This window comes from Rhinolophus hipposideros (genome assembly GCF_964194185.1).
Source record: "Rhinolophus hipposideros genome assembly, chromosome: 19".
Classification (NCBI taxonomy): domain Eukaryota; kingdom Metazoa; phylum Chordata; class Mammalia; order Chiroptera; family Rhinolophidae; genus Rhinolophus; species Rhinolophus hipposideros.
This window is the reverse complement of record NC_138065.1, coordinates 8,938,514-8,964,857: the sequence shown is the minus strand read 5'-3', so window position 1 is coordinate 8,964,857 and position 26,344 is coordinate 8,938,514. Positions and strand designations below refer to the sequence as shown.

The following is a 26,344-nucleotide window of genomic DNA, read 5'->3' as shown; positions in this document are numbered from 1 at the left end:
TTTTACCTATAACTCATTCACCTCCCACCTCTTCCTTGAAAAGTCTGTTGGGTCTTCCCAAACTTCTCTGATCTTTTCCCTTCTCTGAAATGCCTATGCAGAATTGAATTATTTTCATTCTCTTCAGTTGGCAGCATATCCTCCTTGGTTTGGGCAGGGCCTCCCTTTGTTTTAATGTTCTTCCTTTCGCCCTCCATCCTTGTTCCCCACTTCCCTCCCTTCTCCAGCACCTTTTCTGGTGTATGTAATGTATTTCCTTCAGTCCAACTTGTATATGTTACTTAGATAAATGTGTATCCATAAAATAGTGTTTATATGCCTATGTTTTAAAATTACATAAATAATGTTGTGCTATTAATCTTATTTTGTGTCTTACATTCGTCATCCAACATTATGTTTTGGGGAGATATCCCTGTGCTCCCTGTAAGTCTAGTTTAATACTTCTGCGTGCTGCATACTGTTCTAGCAAATGGGCATATCAAGTGTCCTTTCCACATACTTCCGTACAGACCCTAAGGTTGTCTTGAAAACAACTCCATGAACATCCATGTAAATTTACTGTACTTCCACTGTTCTCTACACAGCTCAGAGAAACTGACCATTGAAAGAGAAATTTGCGGTTTCTCCTTATGGACAGTTTCTTTGACATATGAACCCAGGAGTTAGATTACTGAGTCATAGGAGAATACAGCTATGACTTCAATAGGAATTGCCAGATTGTTCTTTGGAAGAGCTACAGTAGTTTACCTTCCCACACCAGTAATGCAAAGGTTTTTTTTCAACTCATTCTCACCAGCACTTGGTACTGTCAGACTTTGTGGTTTCTGCCAATCTGGTGACGTGAAATATAATCTCAATGGTGTTCCATTAGGCTATTCTCTGATTGCTGGGCAAGCTCAACTTCGATCTCCTGCTATATGAGGATTTCTGTCTGTGAAATCCCTGTGCAAATCCATTGTCCTTTTTTCTACCATTTGTTCCTGGCCTTTTTTCTTTCTTTCTTTCTTGTTTGCTTGCTTGCTTGCTTTATTTTTGTTTATTGCTGACTTGCATTAATTCCCTGGACATTCTGGCTGTTAATACCTTACGGTGTTAGGTATTGCAAATACCTTCTAGACTGTCACCGTTAACTTTGCCCATGATATTCTTCACTGAACCCAAATATTTCATGCTTGATTGTTGTCAAATTCATCAATTTCTCTCTTGACATCTTGAGCTTATGAGGTTTGATTGAATAATTTCTCTACCATCCAAGGGCAAACAGCTATTCCTGAATATTTTCTTCTATTAGCTTTATAGTTTTACTTTCACATTGTGAACTTAATGCATTTTGAGGTGTGTTTTTTAATGCATTGAGATAGGGATTCAACTTTATTTGTCTCCATATGGTGAGCCCATTCTCTCCAAAAATTTTTAAATAATCTATGCTTTTACTACACACTCATTGAGCTTTTATCGTATACTTACTTCTTATAGATGCATAGTTTTATCTTGGTACTTTTCATTCTTTCCACTGATCCGTCTGCTTGATCAGTACTACGAACTTTAGTTACTATGTCTTTCTCAAATGTCTCAGTTTCAGGTAGAATGGTTCCATCCCTTTGTTCTTCTTTTTCAAAGTTGCTTATTTATTCAAGAGCCTTTATTCTTCTTTACAAAGTCAGTTTATCACAATCCTAGAAATTCCTGCTGTAATTTTTACTGAACTTGTAATGAAATGTAAAGCAATCTGGGGACCACTGACTCCATAGTGAATGAAATTGCCTCAGTCATTTATTTAGGCCTTTTCTTTTTTCCCTTAGTAGAGTAATAACGCCAGTTTTTTTTTCTCAATAAAGGTCTTGTACATTTTTATTGGCATAATATTAGATATGTTTGTTGCTTTAGTAAATTATATCATATGTATATGTAATTTTATAAATTAATACTATATTTTCTATTTGTACTCCTGTGGCCTCATGAAAGTTGTATTTGAGGAGAGGGAGCCAACTCCTGAAGGACTCACCTTCTTGTCTGTAACCAAATTTAATAGCTATATATTCAGGTACACACTCAGGGTCTTTAACCTAATGCTTCACTGGGGACTAGTAGGCCCAATGAGATTGTCATCTTCATTAAGATGATTACCTGCCCGTTCCAGTTCACACTACTTTCAGAAAGACCTAGCTGTGTTCTGTACGCACATGGACAGAAGGAAATGGCACAGACTGAAGGCACGCAGTGGAATTGGTAGCGGGAGACTTTGTCCTCCTCTATCTTTGACTTTGAACCAGTCCCTAATCCCTCTGCGTCTCATCTTCCGCATTTCTAACAGTGGACGAATGAAGTTGTCACCTACATTCAGAGGAAATAGATGTATCTTGGCGTGTGAAAACGATACCTGCTGTTTGAATCTAAAGGCAAGAAATACTTACATCAAAATCAGCTGTAGTCAAAAGAAGAGCACTGGCAAGAAAAAATTATGAACTCAAAAACTTGTTCACCATGATTAAAAATGATCCCCAAACGTACTCCAGCCAAACACATCACAGAAAACTTACAATCATGTCCCCAGATACCCAAGGGTTTTCATTAGAGTTTTTTTTTGAAGTTGTGGCTGAAAGGAGACTCTCCACTAGCCTGGGACGTCCTAAAGCAGAAAAATTTACTCTGAGAATCTGACCTTTTTGGTAGAGTAGGAAGCAGCTGTGGGTGATGAAATACTCTCTGCAAAGAGATAATTTGAGAAGAACCCCAAATAATGCCTAGAGGTATTTGTGTGCAAATATTGCACATTTAAAAGTATACTTGAAACAAATTGAAATCCCTCTGTTTGCTTTGTTATTGTTCATCTTTTCCACTAAGCTAGAAACTCCATAGGAACAGGGACCTGGTCTGTCTTGTTTATGTGCCTCGGTTGGTGCCATGCACAGAGTGGACACTCGATAAATGAATGAAGGGAGCCCAGGTCTCCCCGAAATGGAGTAATAGTTCCTTGTTTCCTCATCTCACACGAGTGTATCAGTCAACCTTGGCGACAGGAAGTGGAATGAACTGGATGGAACGTGCTATAAAGTGCTTTGATGGTGAGAACACCGCTCAGTTAAGTGGCATCTCAATGAGCACTTTGCATTGATCTTCCTGGAATTCTAGCAATAAAAAGAATAAACACATGTTGGTCCTGACCTGACTTAACTCTTGGTTCTAGTGAATCCGCACATTCCTGAGTTTATCTTTCTGATAATTAGTAATCTGAGATATAGAGGCGGCAATGGTCTTGAATGAATGAGTAATGCAGCAAGTTACAAAGTTCTTAAAAGCAGGTTTGAGGATATCTCCTCCTTACTCTCTTGGGCTTCTCCGGCCTCTGTTCACGTGTGGGTAGGGCTTGGGCGGGGGATTTGGATCAAGTAATAATCATTTGTTCTGTTTTTCCTTTGCTCCTACCCTCTCACTTTGTTTTTTGAGGGAGAGAATGAAGAGGATAAGACTGCTAAGAAGGCAGACTTCTAATGAAATCATAATTCTTTTCTTTTTTTAACAATAGCTCTAAAACTATAAGGCCAACAAGTAGGAGATGTTAAAGACAAAAAAAAAATTACCACTCAGGAGTCAATGGAAATGTAGTTATAGGCAATTATTGCATGTTCTCTGTGTCCCTTGTAAACAAATTGACCTTTAAAAATAAAATTGATCTTGATTGTTTTTTAAATCTCATTTTCTGTGCTTCTGAGCTTGTTTCCAACTGTTACCTGTATCTCCAAATGTATCATGATAAATAACAGTAACCAAAATTTCTTGGATTCTTAGCTCTGCCTTATGTTTTTAAAATATTCATGTTTATATCTTACCATGAATAAATAAATCATGGTAATGCCATAAAATGGAATATTTTGCAACCATTAAACAGTAGTTTTAAGGATATTTTGAGATATGGATATAGTCATCATGTAATCTTATGTAAAAAACAGGATTCAAAGCCACATATAGAGAATGTTCTTCGTTTGTGGTTCGTTATATTCAAAATAATTTTTGTAGGATTATGAGTGTGATTATGGGTGAGTTTTCTTTTATTCCTTATATTGTGTAATTATTTCTCTACAATTGCCAAGTTCTCTTCAATGAATGTCATTCTAATAATCAGAAAAAAAATTTATAAAAATTCTGACATCTTTTTGATAGAATTTCATTTGTCTTTAAGGTACGTCTTTTGAGGTAGGTAGGGAGTAGACACTTTTTTTTTTTTAAGTGGACATACTGAGGCACCGGAAATGTCCTGCCTCAAATCACATCATTGATAACAAAGAACTGGAATCTGAAAGAGAAACCATCCTGTTGGATTTGTTCCTGGCCTCAGTTCCATCAAACTGGTGAGAAAGGCACAGGCGGAGCCTCTCGATGGCTGGTTCTCAGGAGTCACCTTCCTGTTTGCACTGACTGTACCTGGAGGAGACCCCCAAGAGTGAACCGGGGCTCCCCTTCCCTGCGTCAGTTCTCTCTACAGCCTTTTGCCAAGACAAGGGAAGAATCCCAAACTGTATCTCTGGATTAGCACAATTTCCAAATAACTGGGTCTATCTGGTTCAAATCATTTCAGATGAAACGCTATTGTCTACAAAGGGCCTCGTCCCATGTTTCTAAACTACTGGAAGCCTAATGTCAGGATCGTTTGAATGTTCTCTCGAACATTTCTTTAGAACGAGGACTGTGTCTGTTCTTTTCCAAAGACTCCCAGCCAAATTCCCAACATGGACCTATCACACACTGGTCATGGACTCTTTCTAAATACTCATTAACTCACTCACCATCAGCCTAGAACATTGTACCTTGAGGGCATTAGTTCAGATTCTGACTGGGCGGACCATGTATGCAGTCTTACTACCACGTGAGATGATGCTTTCATCACTGTGGCCTCTCTAAATTTCCATTTGGAGAGTTAGTATATCTTGTGATTTACTTTGAAGTGGCTCTTTTAATTTTTTGGAAGTGCCGAATGACAACTATTTCTTTCTCTTGGTCATGGCTCTTGATAAGCAACAAAAAAAAACAATGATTACCTGGGCTTGCCTATAGAGATTTGGTGGCCTGGATATATATTTTTTAAATCTCCTTTGATAATTCTAATGCTCAACCAGAGCTACTATTTCAAACTTTGAGTCTTTGCCTTTATGACATAGTTAGTGTCTATGCTTTATTTGATACCAAGAGTCTGGTCAAGAATGCAATATCCTATTATAACACAGATCCCATGGGTAAGATCAGATTTAGGCTTTTCCATGCGGTTTTCAGAAATGTACTGCAGTGACAGTCAAGTATTGTTGGGTATTTTATATTTGTCCTTTACCTCCAATGCCCTCAAAAGAAGCACTTGAAAGAGACCTGTTTCTTAACTTGAGAGCTCAAGTGAGAAGGAATGACTTCTTTGCAATATTGAGTCTTCTAATGCATGCACAATTTTTATTCCTGCATTTACTTAGGTCTTATACCAGCCAGGATCTAGTAAAGAGATGGAAACCAGACCAGTCATTTGAACTGGAAGAATTTAATATGAAACATTCGTGAACTAGTACAACTTGTAAAAAGGTGGATAACCATTCCAAAGGATAGGAGATGACCCTAAGGGTACAGAAGGAACAGGTACCTCTGGGGCAGAGTGATAGTGAATAAGTGAAAATACTTCGACACACTAAAGGGCCCCTCCCCCTACTGCCAAGGCTGAGACTCAGACCTCTTTGGGAAAAGGTGTGGCTGTCATAGAAACAAGCAGTCCGCCAGTGATGGAGAAACAGGAGGATGTGGGTCTCAGCTGGATGGCACGAGTGGCTTGCCACTGGGTACAGGAGGGTGTTGCCAGAGGGCATGGACTGACCAGCTCATCCCAGGACTTGTGTTGTAGTGTCGTGGACAGAGGTGATGATAATGGGTATCAGTTACTTCTTCCCAACTTAGAGAGGAAATTTTCAGTATTTCAGTTTTCTCGATGATTTTACAGGTTGGGGCAACACCCAGGGGAAATCGCAGTGTCATTCTCTTACAAAAACCCCAATCTCTTATTATCAGTGGAATACGATTTATGGAAAGAAGGACAGCCTTTAAAAGGAAAATACTGGGGCTCCTAGGTCTCTCCAGCCTTCCTGCGACTGGATCTAGAATCATACTTCCCCCATCACTCTGTTCCAAAGCGTGCACATTAAACATGGACCAGGTGTTGGAAGACCGAGCCTTGTCTGATTAGAATTTTCCGAGGAGCCAGGAGGAAGGGCTGTTCTCTGCAAAGGCAAAGATGTGACTAGATGGATGTTGTGACAGCAGAGAGAAAAACAAGAGTGGGTGAAGGAACAGGGAGATTTGAGACACTGTCCATTTGGCAAGAAAGCGGAAAGGAAAGAGAGAGTAAGGCTTCAGAGACTATCAGCTATCAGGGATTCTAGACCAATATCGAAGGAGCCCTATTAGACAGAAACTTGTTTTGAAGAAGAAATTGGTGGGTGAACTTAACTGCTTCGTGACAAGATGCCATGGATGAAATAATCTATGGCACCCTTTCAAGTTTAGGAAGTGCCCCTTCATTGGATAAAGAAAAGAGATCTGAGGCTGAGAGGGCATGAAGGAACCTGCTGGGAGATGGAACAGTCTACTTGAGGCTACTTTGGCTCCCTGGAACTCCCCACCCCATCTCCATTACCTGCTCAAGCCAGACCCCAGCTCCACACCGAGGCCCTGGCCCCCTAGCTCCTGCCCTCCATAGTCTCTTCAGAATTCTCCTTCTCCACTGACGGGCAGAGGGAGGGGAAATGTCTGAGGATGTTGGAGCCAAGATGGCTATGGGGCAGAGCTGACCACTGTCCCCCAGCAGGCTGAGGAGACCCCAGACAGGTGTGATAGGGCCCAGGGGACTGTCATTAGAGAAAGAAGAAGTTTCTTAGGAAAGAAACAGAGGGGGCTTCTGCTGAGTCTAGCCTGCAAGAGATGATAATGTAATGTTTATTTCCTTGACACCATTTTGAGAAAAGGAAGAGGCTTCCTTGAATTCTTTCAAATTCAAAACAGTAGTGTGAGTTTGTGTGTGTGTGTGTGTGTGTGTGTGTGTGTGTTCAGATACAGCTCCCTTGAGAAAGGTGTGAAAAGAGGTGGAGCGCAACTTTTAAGATGAATCCATATGAGTACCCAGGGCATGATGGAAAATTCTATTTTAAAAGGGCTGGTCTTTTAATTTACATGGTTTGGATAACTGTCATGTTTTTGTTTAGAAGCAAAACAATTCTGTTCTTAGCATTGATTCTTTTCTAATGGTGCTTAAGCTGAGGAAACAGCATGAATGCCAAGAGAAGGGGCTGGAGATTTGCTTCGGCATTAAGCGGGGGCTCTGTGATGCTGAGGACACACACATCCCCTCTCAGCCTCAGTTCTACTCTGTAAAAGACAAGGTCAGACCAGGCAATTTCTGGTGTAGAATTCTCATTCCATAAGCCCAGTGTTCTTTGTAAGACCCAACTGCCTGTGAGTTAAGATTTCTATCCACAGCTTAGCTCCCCTCCCATCTCAAGAATCCAATGTTGCCTGAGCAAGGCTCTAATTGCACACAGTTCTGTTGTAGACATTTCAGAGGCGTGGGAAGTGGACTCAAAGGCAACTACGAGGATTGCTCAAGGCCCCCCAAGTTCCCAGCAGTTCTGTTCCTTCCTACATCTTGTCCTGGCCAACCCTTGCCCTGACACCACACCAGCTCTGTCAGTGCATGCACATGGAAGGTGCACTTAGTCCAGACAGCCCTGGCTGGGAGGGGCATACATAGCTCCTGATTCCTTTTCTCTTGGTACGAGGGGCCTCTGAGATTGGGGAACAAGACTGCAACTTGATGGCAACTCTCCCGTTGAAGAACAGGAGCGCCTGGCAACTGAGAAAGATGCAGAGATGGGTAGAGCACGGCATCCAAACCACAGACAGACCCTTGCCATTCCTTCCAGGCTGCTCACCCCTCTCCATTATTCAAGGATCTGGAAACACTCAGCCTCCTGAATCTTGCAGGAGAGCAAGGTGATTTCACTCACACATATTTCTATGACATGGATGTCCAAACAGGAAGCCAAAGGGAACTGGCTTTTCCGGTTTCGGTTTTTTTTTTTTTTTTTTGCTTTTTTTTTTTTTTTTTAACAGGTGGCTAGGAATGGACAAGCGCAACTTCACTGCTATAATTCTTAAGGTCTACAGGCTAAGAAATCTACCATGGTTTCTACACTGCGCCTGGACTGTGAGCCTGTATTTAGGAGTCAATGCAAGACCTTAGCTAATGCTGCTCTATACCTGCTAGGAGCTGCTCATATGAACCAGGTGGCCTGCTTCAAGCAGAATTCAATTACCCCGATGGCAGCTGTTTCTTAATTCAAAACTTTAACATCGTCTTTTTTTTATTTTCCTTTATTATGAAAAACGAGAGGGGGAATAGAATACACTGAGTCTGAGCACTCCTGGTTTATGAGATTAGAGGCAGGAGAGGGAAATGGATCTCTGGTCTCTGGGCTATAGCACGGTGCCTGGCTGGCTTGGCTGCTTATTCCAGGAATAGGAGTAATGGTCCCCAACAAGATCTGTTCTTCGGAAGCCATAAGGACTCTCCCTCACTAATTAGCCAGTGCATTAGCAGATGGTATCTTTCTTATTGGTTTTGAATTTTTTGAAGCAAAAAGAAAAAAATAAGAAAAGGTTTTAAATTGCATTTGGAGACAATGCTCTCTTCCCCCCTCCCCCCCTCCCAAGGACATTGTGCTGAATCAGCCTGAGCCCGGATATTCAGGCTTCTCACTCTGAAGGTGAAAAATCTGTTGGCTGCGCTGGGCTGGCGCTGCAGTGTTTTTAGTGGGCTTGCTTTTGTGGTGCTCCCCTGGGGCTTGGTGATAACCAGACCAGTTCAGACAGGTGGAGTCCTGACCGACCCCTACCCAGTCCATTCCTGCACTCTGGTTACTATTCTCCCTGGCTGTGCACCAGGAGACAGACAGGCCCGCTGATGGAGAAAGGAGCTTGGTGGGGGGAGAGGAAAGCCAGCATAAAGTAGACTCTGTTCTCGCTCCCTTCTCCTTGAGACAAATTTTCGTTGATGTCTTCATCCTTCCTGAGGCCTCCTTTTTTCCAGGCTGAGTAGGAATTTAAAATCAAGACAAGTCCGCGCACTTTTTGCACAGTTACTTGTGACAGGCAATGTTTGAGTTATTCACGTGTATCCTACCGACGGAGCCTCGTAGCAGCCTGGTGATAAAACAGATTTAAACATTCCTTGGGAGCAAGGAAAATGCTGTTGCTTGAAGGAGATATTTGATTGGAGTTCTGTTATTTGATGCACTATTTTGGGTCTACCACCTCGGCCATCACTGCCACCTCCTACCACCACCACCAACACCACCCACCCACCCACCTCAACAGCCATGACTACTGCCAGATGCCAACTGTCAAGTTGACAGGGATTTGTCGAGAGAGAGAGAGAGAGAGAGAGAGAGAGAGAGAGAGAGAGAGAGAGAGAGAGAGCTGATATTTTCACACAGGGACATCTTTTACTTAAACTATCTGGTCAACTGAAGGCACATCATTCATTCATTTGGCCTCTTATTCTGTTTTCTTTATCCTCCATGGTTTCCATCTTTCTTCATGGAATTGGGAGTCAGGTGGCTTAACTTCTCTTTACTCCACGGAATTGCATCGAGAACTGGTCTCCGAGAGAGGTGGACGCCAACAGTCCTTGGTCTATTTGAAATTCAGTTTAGTCAAAAATATTAGGAAAACCGGAGACAGTGCCTGCACCTTCCCACCAAATCACACTGTCTTCTGAGGGGTCAGATTGTGGTATGCTAACATTGCAAAATTATGTCCGTAGCCCAATTTTTCATCGTATCCAGCCATTTTAAAGCCTCTGTTTGGGGTTAGTAGTGGATAATTGGGATTACGATGGGGATTAAGACATGCATGTGTGTGCACAAAAAAAGGAAGAAAATGAAATTAGTGTCATCTCAAAGATACATGGGAAGACATAGATGTCTTGAGAATCTGAATTCAATAATACAATCAGAAGATCTTTGATAAATGACTGATTGTGAAGGCTTGTACCAGCACTGCCAGAGAAATCTTTCCAAAGCCAGATCTGGTCATGCCACCTTCCTGCTTCAAACCCTGCCATGTCTCCCTGTGGCCTATGGGATAAAGTCCAAGCCTTTAGAATGGCATCCAAGTCATCCAGAATCTGGACCCTGTTCACGTTTCCAGGCTGACCTCCTGCTGTGCGCTCTCCCACAACCTATTTCTAGCCATGAATTTTCAACTACTGGCCAGCCCTCCAGCAGGCTCAGTTTATTTAGGTGCTGGAGGTTTTACCCATGCTGTTGCTTTTGCTTCCCATCGCACCCCTAACACACACACATACACACACATCCCTCCACTTAATGAACGACTATCCATCTTCCAAGAGCTAACCAGAGAAGGCTTCCAGCCTTACAGGAAGAGCTGACCATATCTTCCATCAGCCCCCCATGATGTCCTCCGTAGATACAGCACCTCTCATTGTGTTACTAGTATTTCTTTGCATGTCTGTCTTTTATGCCAGATAGTGAACTGTTTGAAGGTTGGGAGTGTGTCTTGGCCATCTTTATATGTCAGCACCAAGCATGGTGCTAGGCTCAGAGTAGGTTGCCAATAATGGCTGTCCCAGGGTTTTTGTATGAACTAGCTCTGACTTCTGTGAAATGGTGTAGAGTGCCAGAGGTAGGGGTTGGAGAGGGTTCTTTATGAGAGGGGAAGAAAGACAGGCAGCCTTTCTGAGGGGCTTATCTCTAAGGGTCCACAAGTAGAAGTCACCCATTAACCAAAATGGCAGCCTCCTGAGTAAAACCTAAGCTGTTAACCATGAATTGCGCTGGTTACTATTTGTGTGCCTGACCTACTTTCGGGTTACTCCCTACTGCTGTTACAAAAACTCCCAGACTTTTGTAAATGAACCAAACCACTGTTTTAATACTTCTGTGTTCTCTCCTCTTAATATGGCCTTTCCCTCTACAGAAAGGAGAATCTGCACAGCCCTCGAAACCCAGTTTTGGTGCAAGGGCATCTGTGGAAGAGTACTGTTCTCCGTAGGACCAGCTTTCCCAGAACTTGCTCGGTTGTTTTCCCCTGGAAGATCTGAAGTCCAAGAATGGCACATCTAGCCACTCCAATGGTAGCCCTCCTTTCCTTAGTTAGTGCTCACGGCCGTGTATATTCATTCCCCTGGGAACAAGAAGGGTTAGATGACACTTTTCTGCTGCCATCTCCTCTGCATCAGGCTTGCCGCGCTGGGTTGTGCCTGAAGCCACAGTCTCTACCGTCTGGCTGCAGATGAGAGACTCTGGCAATAGAATATTTGTCGGTCCAAATTGCTTTTTTGTTGCCATTTGATTTTTGTTTGTGATGCCCCAGTGGTTGTTGATAGGTCGAAAACCAAGGGTAAATTCGTACGTGCCAGGATATTGTAACACTTACTAGTGTTTCCAACTGCCATAAGGGGCATCAAAGAAGGGTATGAGGAGAGAGTGAGAGAAGACGGAATCCTGGCTGTTAATTTCAGGATCTGATGTAAACACATGAGAACCAACTAAAGGGTCCTTTCACACTGTTTTATTTATGAAGGCTGCTATCAATAAGAGCCAATTATTTCAGTGGCAGTTGCGTTAAAGGGAAGCCGAGGAAAAGAGTGAGGACTTGACTCTGTGAGGTTGATAACAGACCCCAGGCCAGGTACCATGTGAAGGCAGTCTTTTCTAGATTTCAGGAAGCAAAACTTGACGGCTTCAAAATCATTAACAGAAAAGAGGATGTGATATATAGATAACGTGTTATAGAAATGTACACTTGAAGCCTATGTAATTTCACTAACCCTAATAAATTCAATTTTTTAAAAAGTTAAAAAGTATGCTTAGAAGAATATTACAGAACTTTAAAAGAGAAGGAAGAGATGAGTAGAAAATGGAGTCTGGAGGAAAAGTTACAGGGTCAGAATTATTTAGCTGACAGATTTTTGATGGTCAGTGGGGTGTTTAGAACTACGCTTTTAAAACAGGAGATAATACGTCTGCTGCTGGACAAGAAGAAATAGATTTGCAGTGGTGGCATGTACACTGGCGAGGAGGAACTTTGGGGTGGTAAGGAGAGTTGGCTTTAACACAGGGACAGTGGCAGCTAAGTAGCTTTCTGGGGTGCCTAGGAAATAGAAAAAGATAAAGATGTATACATCAGATTGTTTCCATGCTAGCTCTGTTCTTCCAGATCCCTAGCTCCTTGATCTCCCAAATGTTTGCTTCCTATGGAAAATGCGTATTTGGTGTAGTCTCCAACCCGTATTTTTAAGCCCTTAATTGCAATGGTGTGTTTGTTCAATGCAGCAAGTACTTACTCAAAGTGCTGGCACTTTGGCTCAAAATACTGACTTGCATATTTTTCATACATCTGCTGATTCTTTTCACAACGACTGGGCCAACCTTCCATGGTGATGTCAAACCCTCCTCAACACTTGGCAGCCTTGGGGGTCTGTAAATGTTGGGTCTCTAGGCCAATCCCTTTCATTGTTTTCCAAGCCAGGTGCTTAAAAAGAGCTGAAAGGAGGCAGATAGCATAAGGAGGCAGAACTTGCCCCACCCTCTCTTCTGGAAGTACAGTCTGCTCTGGGAGTTTGAAAAGATACCCAAAGGTTCTGCCATTCTCCTGGGACTATCCAGTGCCCAGTACTCTCTGGCCTTTAGTTTCTTCATTGTAAAAAGAGGGGCGTGTTTGATCTCTAAGGTTCCAATCAGAAGCCCCTCGCAAGAGGAAAAAGGAAGTCTTACCCAAGAAAAGGACATTTCCCCCCTTGGTTGCCTATGTTCCAACGTACCTCTCCTGCATCTGAAACTTCTGCACCTTGGCCCTGCCCATGCTGTCCTTGTGTCTTTCATTCCATAGGCGTATCCAGGGCTCCGTATTACAACAGGGTAGGGTTTCTTCCCATCACTCTTTCCCATAAAAAGTTGGCAACTCCTGCTTCTTTACCACATTTTGCCCCCTTACCTCCTAAAATTAGTCCTCAAATCCTGGCGGTAATCTTTACCCCTAAAAACACCCCTGAAGACTGCCCAGTGCCTAGACCACAGCACTTGGTGTGGAGGGGATCACGTTTAGAGAAAGCTTTGACTTTAGAGGAACAATCGCCAGGCCCTTTCTGATATTCTAAAAAGTTTTTGTGGAAAGTCTTTCTTTCCATAGGACTGACACGGAAAATGGCATTACAAATTTTGAAAACGGAATGGGATTTGCCTCTGGAGGTGGGATCAGGTGGGCCAGAACCGAGGCCTGGGGGGGAGTATGCGCCCGATAAACTGATGAGAAGCGGAAATAGGAAGAAAAGGTTCTAGCCGAGGTCTTCTTGGTAATAAAAAAGGGGAGGCATGTGGAAACACTGTATTTGTGAGGATAGCAGTGTTGAGAGCAATGGCTGTTCTCCCACCCAAACTTCCTTGGCGCTACGCTCTGAGACCAAGCTTTTGAAGTGGGAAGATGTATTTTGTAATTTTGAGGACAAACTCCCCGAATCACTAACTCAGTGGTCTTGTGAGAAGAAAGTCCCCCAGCCTCCCGTTTCCTACTCTGGAAAAAGGCAGCTAAAGCCCTTTACCATCCAAACTTATGAGAATCCAACAGGATTTTTATATGAAAAAGTGCTATGGGGAGGCAAGAGCAACACACAGATTTTAGTTAACATTTTTTAAACTTTTCCCCTCTCTGGAATACAGCTAGAATTTGGAGGTCCTCCTGGAAGGACCTTCAGCTGCCAAACAAACAGCTCTAGCGACAGAGGGAAAAAGCCTTATCTATCAGGGTTATACTGTTGAAGGAAAAATGATACTTTTACTTATGGAGAACAAGGAGACCAGTTGGCAGGAGACATCCACATTGTTCCGAGTTTTGCTTTCTACATTTGGTTGTTGTTCTTGCTGCACTTTTTCCATTCAGAACAGGGCCCAAGGGATGATGAATCTTAAACAAGCTAAGAGATCTCATAAAAAGCACACGTCTCCTACAGGCCAGCAGTCAGGGGGCCTGTAAAGAAAGCGTTTTCTAGACCCTTGGAGATGGAGCCCTGATAACATTCTGCAAATGCCTTGTTGAATTAGCAGTGTTGGGGACTCTGGATTTGGGGCTCTCTCCCCAGCAGTCATAAATTTGAGTTCCAGTTACAATTTCTGCTCTTCCTGGCATGGAATGATTTAAGGAAGCCTGAGGATCCAGGATCACTGGAGGAGGGTCCAGCCCTTAACAACACATTCTTGGGCAAGAGAAGAAACAGTTTCTTCTAAGAAAGAATAAGAATTACCCTAACGTTAGCATTCCTTCCCTGCCTCCCTCCCTCCTTCCCTTTCCTCCCTATTTCTTTCAAGCTTCACATCTTTTATTTGTTCGTGTTAAATGAATACTTAGAGTTGATAGGGCCAGCTTTTACTTGCTTAGGAAGTTAATATTTTCCTTGTTTCTTGCAGTATTTAACAGAGAGGTAGAATGACTTTCTCCGGAGAATACTGACTTCCTGAAAGCACTGTTAATAATACTACCACCTTGCTTTCTAAATGGAGACTTCCAGCCACTGCAGCCGCTGCTAAGAAGCAGAAGCCATAACGCGAGGGAAGTCCCATAAGGCAGCCAGGCCAGGGCTCTCTGGGGGTGGGGGTGGGGGTCCTGGGCTCATCCTCACACTCGGGCCCAGGGTCCCTCAGAGCACCCAAGGCGGCACTGGACGAGCACTGCTGCGCCAGTAGGCGGCATAGGGAGGCACCAGACACGGCCTCAAACATCGTCCCCTCCAGTCGGCCCCTTTCGCTAACGATGTGCATTCCTTAAGGTTTCAGGTGTTCCTCCTCTAAAAAGCGAATCACCAAACTGGACAAGCAGGTTTCATTCACACAGTTGCCTGAATGAATTCATTGGACGTCCTTTGCATTGTCATTTGGGGAGGACGCCTGGGGCCTCCGGCAAGACCAGCCCAGACCCATTCCTCCTGGGGCGGAGAGGGAAGTGGATAACGGGGATGCCAGACGTACGGAGGCCTTCGGGAGGGCTCCGAGAGGCTGGAGGGCTCGGGGCCAGGACCGCGCAGGGACGCGGCGTCCCGCGGGCGGGCGCTGGCTGCAGTCACACCTGAACCCCCACCCCCACCTCGGCGCGCCCCTCCATCCCAGACGAGCCTCCCGATGCAGCGGAAAGGCCCCTCCGCGAGAGGTGTCTGTCCCGGTTCCCTGGCGATTCCGGGAGCCCAGTTCCGACGACGTCCCCGCCACCACTGCGGCCCTCGGGCGCCGTACGCAGCAGGCGGGTCACGCAGGGCGGCGCGGGGGAGGAGCACGGGGGCCGCATGGCCGCCACGGCCGCGCTGCCCGGCCAGCCCGCGCGCCCCGCAGCGGCTCGGCCGCGGCCTCCCGAGACGTGGGCACGCGCGCCGGGGGGCCGGCGCCCTCCTGCCGGGAGTCGGGACCGGCCGCAGCCGGCGCGGCCCGGGGCTGGGGGGCGGGGTTTGCAGAGGGGGCGGGGTCCGGCGGGCGGCGGGTGTCAGGTTGCTCCGGTAACGGTGACGTGCGGGCGTGGGCGGGGCCGGCACGCAGGTTGCATATTTTAGGAAGTGAGGAGGAGGCGCGGGCCGGAGCTGCGGCGGGGTCTGGGGCGCAGAGCAGCGGCGGGAGGAGGCGGACACGTGGCAGCAGCAGCGGTAGCAGCCCGGCGGCGGCGGCGGCGGCATCGGCGGCATCGGCCCGACCGCCGGCCGCCCTCCCTCCCTCCCTCCCTCCCGCCCGCCCCGCGGCAGCCCTAGCGCCCTGGTCGTCGCTCCGCTGGCCGCGAGCTGCTCGCCGCTTCTCTCGCTGGTTCTCAAGCGGCGGGACCCCGCGCCGCGCACCAACCACCGCCACCATGGGGAAAGGGGTGAGTGTCGGGGGAGCCGGCGCCGGGGGCGCGGGGGGCCCCGGAGGCCGGGGAGGAAGTCCGGAGGGCGACCGCAGCCAGCAGGAGGCGGCGCGGGAGGAAGCGCCGCGCCGGGGGCTGGCCCGGCGGCCCGGCTCGGAGACGACGCACTCGGGAAATGGAGGGAGCGCGGCCGTGGGGACGGCGGGCGGGGGAAGGGAGCGCCGGGGGCTCGGCGGGCGGCCCGGGCGGGGGGCTGCGGGCCCCCCATTGCGAGCGCGCCGTGGCCCGGGGCTCCCGGAGCCGGCGCTCCGCGCCCCGGGGCTGCGAGGAGGGCAGCTGGGCCGCCCCCCGGAGGAGCCGGCCGCCGGCGGCATCCCCGCGCCCGCTGCCCTCCCTGCACCCGCCCTCACCTCCCGTCTCTCGCCCCCCTCCCTCCCTCCCTCCGCCCTCCGTGCCCGGAGGCCAGGCGCGCTCCTCCCCTTCCCCTGGGGCGCGCAGCCGGGCTCCTCCCGGCGGCCGTTCCCGCCGCGGCCCGGGGCGCCGGTAGGGGCTTCCGAGGCGGGGGCGGCCCTGGGGTGCGAGGCTCCCTGTCCTGGAGGCGCCGCGGCTGAGCCGGCTTCCCGCAGAGACGGCCGCCCTCCCCCAAAGGAAAAAACTGGCTTCCCCGGACTGTGGAGCCGGTCGTGCGGGCTGGTGCCAGCAAGGGTGTGCCTGCCCCCGCCTTAAGATGGCCTTTAAGGTATACTTCCGAGAGCTCTACTGGGACACTTTCCACAAACACAGGATACGCCCGGGGCTACTGGGGTGGGGAGGGGTATGTAGATGTTTTTGGAGGAGGACAGGCTGGCCGACGGGGGCCTCTGGGTCCAATAAACCCCTGGAGGCAGAGGACAAGTAGGCTGTGGTAGGACAGTGGGGCCCCGGGAGAGCGGTCCCCGAGGTATCCAGGGGGATCCGAGACAGGAAAGGAGAGCACGTCTGGTGCCTGCCTCTCTGTCACTGGGAGCCGTGATAATCGGGACCCCAACGGGGACAAAGAGTCTAGTTGAGGAAAGTCGATACAAAATGACCCCCAAAGCATCAATTCATGGCATAAGATGGCTAGGTCCTGAGAATACTGGTAGGAGAGGATCCACTCCCTTAGCTCTAGGCCTTGTGCTGTGCCTGCACTTAGTAGGCCTTTCAATGTTGCAGGGCTCTTCCCTGTGCAGTGAACGCTGGGGGAAAAGGGAGGACGCGTCCTGACTTCTAAATGGGTTTTGAAGGAGACAATTGAAAGGCTCGGAGGACCCGATAGGGAGAAGTGGGAAACGCACAACTTGTATCTTTTCAAAGCACAAAATGTGGAGGGCTGGCTGGCGCAGGTCAAGTAGATGAAGGCCAAGAGCTGAGTGCCGCCAGCCAGCCTGTTACTCCCCACGATGGAAACTGGGTTAGTGGCCTGTGTGTGTGCCGCACCATCAAACCTTAGGTCATGCCTCTAAACAAGCTCTTTAAAGCGCATTCCTGTATCTCTGCCCCCCTCTAATAAAAAAAAGTTTATTTCTTGAGCTGGACAGTGCTGATTTGGGCGGGTGTAGAGCTCATAGACACCTTCCCGGGGCCTAGGAAGGTGAAGTGACTTGCTCAAGGTCAAATGGTTGGTTAATGACACACCAGATGTCCCTGATTCCTGAACAGCCTGTGGCCTCCCCGAGCCGGAACACTCACTGCTTAACATTGCCTTCTATGTGGAACGCTAAAGTCGTTCTTCAGATGAAACGGGGGTATTTCTGATAATGAATTAATGGACCAGAGAGATGTTTGAGTGAGTTATGTCTCTTGTGTGTGTCTCTTTCATAACCACACACGTACATAGTATTGGTCAAATCAGCAACATACCTTGTTGTGGACGTGCAAGTAAGATGTTTCCTGAATCCCGATAAAATGTCTAGAGGCTGGCAAACACAAAATTGAATTACAGCTGGTTCACACAGGATGCGATGCCCCTAACATGCTGGGTTGTAATTACTGTCTTGGATGCTCTAATAATTTGAATGTTAAGGGTGTATGTGTGTGTGCGTTGGTGATTCTCCTGCGATAAAGTTACCCTTTTTGTCCCCAGTGGGTTACTGTGACAGTCCAAATGCTCAGAAGGATATTTTATACTGAAATGTTGGGATTTTTCCACATGAGGATTAAAATGTGGGTGGAGTGATGACTAAAGCCCAGCTGATAATTGGTTAACCAGGAAGCCTGTGCTGGCAGCTAATTTTTAAGGTCATTGTTAATTTCTTCCCCTCTTCCTACTTTCGGATTGCCTAGATTTTGATGATAGTTCAGGTGATTTTATTTCTCCTTAAAAATCTAGTGCCTGAGCTTTTGGTAGGAAAATGAAAGAACAGCTGAATCATTCCTGGATGAAATAGGATTTTGTCCCCTTTTTTTCATATTGGGTGTTTTTGCCAGTGACTTGGCTTAAATCCGTAGCTAGGCCTGCCACTCACAACCATTAGCTCAACAAAGGTACACAGAAACTCTCTCTTTTACAAAAGATGGGTGGGGGGGCAAGGATGTCACCAGGTCCTTCACTGCGGTTTTCCATTGTTTGAATATTAACTTAGTTACCTAGAAAATAAATCCTAGCTTATGGGTACTGGTTTGAAGAGGAGCAGGGAAAAGGGTTCAGGTGAAGGCTGGAAAAGGCGTCAGCAGAAATCCTGGTTGTATGGTAACATTATCAGCTGCCCTTTTGGAGCTCAACTTGAAAGTGTGACTAAATCTTCTCTGGCTGCTATAAAGTTAGTACTTTAGACGGAAAACATTGTAAGGCAGAGTGCTCGATGTGGAAAGGTGCCCAGGCCTGGCCGCCAGCAAGTGCAGCGGTTACAAGAGGAACTCGGGACTGACAGCACTGGGGGCAGAGAAGAGGGTTGGTTTGCAACACGCCCTTTGCCTGTTAAGTGTTGGTGTGCATGTGACAGCTTCCGGGGCTCCCGGGGAGGTTCTTGCTGTACCCTGTCCTGAGGGTGTATTCTCTTTTGGTAACTTAACTCTTTGTTAGTTTGTAGTGTTCTCTGCCAGTAAGTTTGTAACACGCCAGTGACTCACCTTTGGGTGGGAGGGTAGGAAAGGGGGAGGTCTGCATTTATAAATCAGAATCTGAGAGTAGGCTAAACTTGACAACCCAAAAAAGGCGGGGGAGGGGTGTGTGTGTGTGTGAAAATCCAGTAAAATGTTTATCCAGGTGAGGACTACAACTTAAAATATACAGACCTCTGGAAGTGTTATTCCTCAATTGCATTTAAAAACAAAAAGGGAATTCGCATCACAAAGCACAATAGACTTGGTACGCATTCTTGCTCCATCCCAAAACCCTTCTAAATCATTATCTTCTGATTATTTTAGCAACAGATTTAACAGTTGCGTGTGAGTTTTCTGTTCCAATCAGGCTATGTTCTTTTCAATAAATCCAAACTTGAGTGAGAAAGAGGCTTTAATGAAATATTTGAAGGATTTTGTATGGAAAAGTAAAATTCATTTCTTCATTTTAAAACAAGGTTAAAAAGATAATAATGGCCCTTGGGTAGAGGACTCACCCTGAGTGAGGACCAGGTGAATCCATCTCTGTTCTGTTTAGTGAGTGGAGGGCAAGCGTGAGTGTGGCTATTATTGGGCCTTACAAAGTAGTGGGCACTGAGAGATCCGATCTTTCTATACTAGGTTTTCATCAGTTATTCTTCAGCCCTTTCAAAACTAGAGAGCAGGTTTTCTTTCATCTGAAAAACACAGAGTTGAAAATCATGGGAAATACTGTTAATTACTCACTGAAAAAAATCCAAGTGGAAATGTCAGTTGACGTTGCTCACCTATTTAAGACCGTCTTAGTTTTCATCTACTTTCACTTTTCAAGTACAGGACTTCACAGCATTTTTAAAGTCTCTGTGAAAGACGAACAGAAGAACCTGGACTTCTCAGCCCTCAGTGATGGGCAGGAGTGTGAACATTTGCACTGCAGTGCCTTCATCTAGCTGCCCAGGGCTCTCTGCCAGCCAACAGGCCAGAAGAAGAAACACGAGTGTCCGATCAGATGGGCTTACAGTAATCAGAGTGGCTGTGTTTGGACAGCAAAACACTGGGCAGGCTGTGTCCCCTTCCCTGCCAGAGCTGTCCAGTTCTGGGTTATGCTGAAAATACACGGTCAGTAAGTGATAATGGGAAGGAAAGAGGCTTTTTTAAATCCAGCGTTTTTTCAAGAGCTCTTCTTCCTTTCTGTATTTTTGGAAAAGGAGACTTGTAACCAAGTCAGGTTTGAACTTTGCTCACGTTGCCTTGAATTGAGCGTATGAGGGAAAGTGTGTTCCTTGGCTGGAGTCAGAGAGAGACTGTTCTTTGCATATGACTCACCTCATTAGTTGTGCTGAAATCTGTTGTCAGGAATCCACAAGAAGTTCTTCACATTTATTTGACTGATGTTGGGAATAGCAAGTTCTGGGAGTGAGACGACAGCCCCCTCTTCCCCCCATCCGCACCCCACAATTTTTCTCTGCTTTCATTTGGATCCTGAGCCAAGGGAATTTTGGCCAATAGACCTCATTCCTTATTTCCTTTGTGACTTGACAAATGAATTTTAGCTGAACATTAATTATCTCTGTATCTGGTTTTATTCAAACCCCATTTAGTAACAACTATTAGATAGTTTCTGTTGGTGATCAGGAAAATTGATTCTTGGCGCTTTGTCTTGGGGACCTGGTAATCACAGAGTGCAAGGTTTTGGATCCGTGTGTCCAGTCTGTCCCCATGGGGAGGGCAGGGCCCTCAAACACTTTGGGGATTGTCTTGTGTTTTGTCTTTTATCCTCCACCCAAGGGGAGGCTTCCCTGGTGCCATATTTGTTTTATTGTTTCAACACATGTTTCCCTGGGGCTGTGCTGCCTTTATCTTCTTCAGCTGGCTTCTGATTCACTTCCTACCCTAGGCTGCAGGGTACCAACTGAGGAGCAATCGGGACTTACTAGGAACTGATTCAGTCCCCTTTCAACACTTGTGTCAGTTACTTAATCCATTGCCTCTCAAACGGACGTGTTTTGAGTCGCATGAGCCAAAGAGTGGTCTGGCAAAGTGAAGAAAGGGGTGAGGAGGGCAGCAGATGGACGGAAACAGGTAGAAAGTTTTAACTCTTCATAACCCAGGTGCCTAATGTACAGGTAGAGTACCCATTTAAAAAAGAGGGGTGTATTTGTTTTCTAATGAACTGGAAAAACAAAGCACGTATTTAAAAAGGGAGTAAATCTAACGTCTATTTAGAGTCTTTAGAAATCTTAGGATTTTCTTTTTTTGAATAATTGTGGATGTATACTAATTATTGCAGGTAGAGTGGGCTGGCAGGCTGGTTAAAAATTTAGGCGCCGGCAGGTTAGGGAGGAAGGTCAAGCCTCTTTGATTTGGGGGCTGAGGGAGCCCTCTGGCTGGAGCTGGAGCCAGAGCTGTTTTCTCTGCGTCCTCTTGGCTGATGGGCTGCAGCCCCCATTTGAAGGTGCTGAGCTGGGCAGACAGACCCGCTGCTTTGTCCTTGCTACGTGACATCCCCCAGCATGCTGCACGTTTAGGTGAGTGAGAGGAGGAGGATGATGGCATGGTGGTCCCTCGGGTCATCTCTGCAGAGAAAAGCTGTGCTTTCGCTGCTGCTCTGGACCACAGAGTAGCTGCAGTAGGACAGGGCTTATTCTCGCTCAGCCCCGGCCATCTCCTAGCCCTCAGGTCCCTGGCTAGAAGATTCCTTGCGTGAAAACTAAACTACTCAGTCATTTAGGAGTAATGGGAGGTTTCATGAATTGAGCTTGATGATCATTTCTTGTCTATTCTTTAGGTTTTGATGAGATTAAATTTTTAAAAAATACCCAAAATGAGGTTGGTTTTTGGTTTTGTGTTTTTTTTAAGGTTTAAAAGGAGTTTTCACAGTGAGGAATGGCAGTAATTCAGATGTTAATTTAAACCAAGTTACAATAATAACCTTGGTGTAGCCCTTTATAGAGTACCTTACGTAGATGGTTGCGTTTGATACTGATTTAATATATTGGAAAGCCCCACCTTCTGCATCAAGGAAAGATGTGGCCCAGGGTACCTCTAGGCAGCCATCCCCCAGCATCCCTGCTAAGGCAGATTTTGCCAAATTGGGTTCAGAGGTGCCATTTCTACGACCCTCTTGGCCAGCGTGGAAATGGGCTGCATTGGGGCGGTTACTTTTACCTGCCTGCTGGCCCCTCTTGCTAGTCCAGAGTTTCTGTTTGTGGGTTTGGGAAAACGGCACAGTTTCTTAGGTGTTTCGTTGTCAGAGTTGACGTCAGCCCCTTGATTCATCTGACTGTCCGTTGCCTTCTCGAGATCCGTTAGTACTAACACCTAGTGTCAATTCCATTTTATGGACAAGGAAGCCACGCCTGGCTGTTCAGGGTCCCGCAGCTGGCATAGGCAGAGGTAGAATGACTTGGGGCTGACTTAAAAGCACCATCTAAAGGGTGTGGATAGCTCAGCTTCCAGGGACCCTTTAGACTTTCTTAGCTGGAATTTGGGAAGTCTGAAGAACTCTGAACTCCCTGCTGGCCCCAGGGCTGATAAGGTGGGGACAGTGGCCAGAATTCCTATAACTCCCATAAGGCACAATAGAGAAATGCCCTGAAGCCTGCCTGGTATGGAGGCTGGTGGTTGAGATGGGCCTGAAGGCCTGAGCGGCAGCTTCAGTTCATGCAGACCTCAAGGGACATACCCTTTGGGATGGATGCTTCTGTCCGAATCCTCATTGCACTTCTCTGTGTGCCTTTTTACATTGGGAGACGAATTCTTTTGCACCTGTCCTATCTGTTCCCCACTCCCCCGCCTTTCTGAAGCATCAAGGTCTCGGAGATGCCTCACTCATTGTAAGGATTAGCCGTGTTTCTAAATGAGCCAACCTCCTTACGCGCCTTAACCTTGGTTCCTCCTGTCAAGAATTTCCCCTTCCCATCTGCTGGGTCACCCTTCCCCTCTGCCTAGATCGAATGGCAGCAGAACTCAGGGTAGTGAATCTCTGAGCAGATGGAACCCCTAGGAAGCACAGGATGAAGTAATGAATGACACGGTTTAAGCTACGTCACGCTAGGCAAAGCCCCTGCCCTTGTTCTGACCTCCCACTTCCTAAATTAGATAGGAAAAAAAAAAAAAAAAACCAGAACCCCACTTACTTCATTTTCACGAGAGGCCCTTCTGAGAAGGCTATAATGTTGAGCTTCCATTGTACCTTTCTTTAGAGATATCAGAGGGTGCTCCCTCCCCACCCCCCAGGGAGTGGGAGAAGTGATCGGAATGTTCCAACATTGAAAAAGTAGGAATTGCATGCCCAGAGGAATGGGAAGCCATTGTAGTAGATTGGGGAAAGCGCATTTATCAGTGCCCCTTGTCGTGACCTTGGTTCTTCCAAAATGCTTTTAAGAGAAAGAATAAAGCACGTGTCATCTTACTGTCCGTTTTTTTTGCATTGTGCCCTTGTCCCACATGGGCACAGATGTTTTTTCTGGTTTGAAACTGTAATGATTGAGACTGATAGAGACTTCAGTAATATTTAGTTCCCATCAAGATAAGCTAGCATTAAACTATTGTTTTCCTTGTAGGGAAGAACTGAATTGTGTAAGTTGCCTGTTCTGGACAAACGTTGCCTAGTGAGAAAAATTAACATCTTGACGGAAAAGAAATCTCACATGTTAGTACTTCCCGTGGGTCTCTTTCACAAATGTCCTCATTTAAAACTCTGCTCTATATAGCACGAATGGATGAAGGAAGGGGAGGGTGATTAGGGAATCTAGATTCCCAGCTAACTTAACCATGATAACTGAGGCTGCAGGCAAGATACTTATTTTGTAAATGGGGATAAAACTTTGGAAGCCATCCAAGGCCCAGCTGCTTCAATAGTTCTCTCCTCCCTCTTTTGGAGTGGAAATTATTGAAAGTCTGAGAATAATCAAAGCATACAGATGGTGAGGCAGAGGACTTGAGCTCTGGTTTCCGTATATTCAAATTAAATATATTTTAACGATACTTGCTTAAAGAGAATTTGTGAACTGTATTTTAAACATCAATATAAACTGGTCACGTAAGCCCTTTAGAGCTCCCTAGTCCGTGTCTTGTAAAATGATCTTTAAGGTTTGTGCTTTCCCGTTAAGTATATGAAGGACATAGCACTTCAGACTGGGGCTCCTCTCTGGGGAAGAAGCCGTGTCCTTTCTTTTTGTCTGTTTGCTTTCAGCTGGCACCAGGGGCTGTGTACAAAGAGGCACTTACTTGTGTGCTGGTTCATAGTGGAGGGAATGTCAAGAATGTTGGTTATCTTTAGACCTGCTTCGTTCTTAACAGAGAAGATAGAAACTAAAAAGAGCTCCTCTCTCTGTGGGAAGAAGGTCTTAGTCGAGGAATACTGCAGAAGGGACCACGGAACCTGAACAGTGGGAATGAGGATTTACGTGTCTGTGCATGTGGGCAACGCCAACTCACTGGGGGCAGGGTTTCTCTGAAGAGTCTTCAGAGGCCACTTTAAAATTCAAGTGAATGTCGCATTTACGTGCAACCATATCAGCTATGACGGAAACACACCTATACTCTGATTTTTTTTTTTCCCCCAACACAGTAAAATTTTTTCATCTGGACACGCTTTCCTACTTACTGTTTTAGTAGCTGGTAATGCACTTCTGAATGTTAGAAATGAATAAGGGAGAGACACAGAATAACAGGAATAGCAGCACAGGTCATTTGCAGAAGATTGCTAATACCTCCTTGCTCTGTCCTTCTGGGGTGGTGATTATTGTGGGATTGGGGGGTTGCTGTCTGGAATGAGGGCCTCTTCATGGACTGAGCTTTTGTGTGTAGCAAATTGAGGCTCTGTGTAGATGAGCTCAAGTGTTTTAAACAGGGTGGGAGAGTGGAACCATCTAAATTTAAACTATAGAATCAACGTTTTCTCTAAAAATTATTCCTGATTTTCAAGAGACGTAGGTGGATCCTGTGAATTCTGTGATAAGGCACGTGCTTTGTCGACATCCTTCTTATGTCAAAACATTTCTAGGGACTTTCATTGGTGGTGGTGTGTGTGTGTGTGGGGGGTCCTTTTCAGGCTGCAGATTGGGGTGGGGACTCCTTTTTTGATGTCTTTCACTTCAAGAATTTTTAAGGCCTCTTAGGCTGACTTTTTTTAATGAGGAGATGAAAAGGTCAGTGTTCTTAGGTGAGCCCTAAACATATTTAAATTTGATACTTAATGACTTCTTTGCCAAGCTAAGGATGTAAATAAAAGTAGCTAGTATGTAAATGTATTACCTGGTCCTTTCAAAACCACTAAATGAGGTAGGCACTCTTGTTATCTCCATGCTAGAGAAGAAGAAAATTAAGACTTCAGAATTAGTGGTTTGCCCAAGGATTACACAGCCGGTAAGTGGTAGGGCCCAGGTTTTTCAATCAGACCTGTCTGGTTCGGAATGCAAAGGCATACGTTAATAACGTGAAGATGGTTTCCTTCCTTCAGTGGAGAAGATGGAAGGCCGCAGCACAGATATGTCACAGCACGTCGTCTCCCTATTCACCCCAAGTGGAAGTGACTGCTGGCAGGGCCATCCTGAGGCTCGTCACGATTTTCCCACTGGCCTCAATGCCCTGAGGTGCATGCAGATGGTGGGTCTTGAGCTCATGATGGCAGCAGGAATAATGGATGGGTTGCTTTGCTCAGTCTGTGGCATAAGCGCAGACATTTCCACGAGCAGTTTCCCAACAGCCATGCAGAATGGTGGCGATCCGAAAAAGCGCCGAAACGCTCTGCTCCCTAATCTTCGGTGTTGAGACGCTGTTCATAATTCCCAACCATACGTTTCCCCCATTTTCCTGTAGATTGGGCGTGATAAATATGAACCCGCAGCCGTGTCAGATCATGGCGACAAAAAAAAGGCCAAGAAAGAGAGGGATATGGATGAGCTGAAGAAAGAAGTTAGTATGGTAAGTGCTTAGGAGGACGATTGCTTTCTGTTCTTCTTAGAAATTCACCGTGTCTTCATATATCGTTTAAGTATACGATTTGCCCTCCAACCCACACCCTATCCTTCAGTCAAAGATTGAAAATAAAGCCATCCTTGCCCTTGTACAGACCTTCCTGTGACTTCTAGAGGTGTGGGGAGGGAAAATTTGCGTTTGAAATGCTCTTCGAGGTTGGAAAAGTTTTCAACCACTCTGGCCTCACGGAAGGTCCACAGAGGAACTGGGCTCGAGGCCGTGGGCCTTTGTTTTTCTGTGTTTCTGGATTACACAGGGGGCACTTGCAGGCTCTTTAGCTGACTGTGGAGGCTTCCATTCTGGCGACCTGTCCAGAGTCTGTCTGCCTGGTTATCAGAGGGTGTGAGGGAGGTTTTACTCGCTCTCCAAGACGGAAGGT

At 46.2% G+C, this 26,344-nt stretch overlaps 1 protein-coding gene across 1 annotated transcript in view; it reads left to right on the top strand.

Annotated features, from left to right (window-relative positions):
* The first annotated feature begins 15,603 nt into the window (after positions 1 to 15,603).
* Positions 15,604 to 26,344, top strand: part of ATP1A1 (ATPase Na+/K+ transporting subunit alpha 1) — a 29,430-nt gene continuing 18,689 nt past the window's right edge. The window contains exons 1-2 of the mRNA XM_081026862.1: positions 15,604 to 15,939; positions 25,807 to 25,911. Coding sequence (XP_080882988.1) covers positions 15,928 to 15,939; positions 25,807 to 25,911 — 117 coding nt within the window. The 5' untranslated portion in view covers positions 15,604 to 15,927. The remainder of the gene's footprint in view (positions 15,940 to 25,806; positions 25,912 to 26,344) is intronic.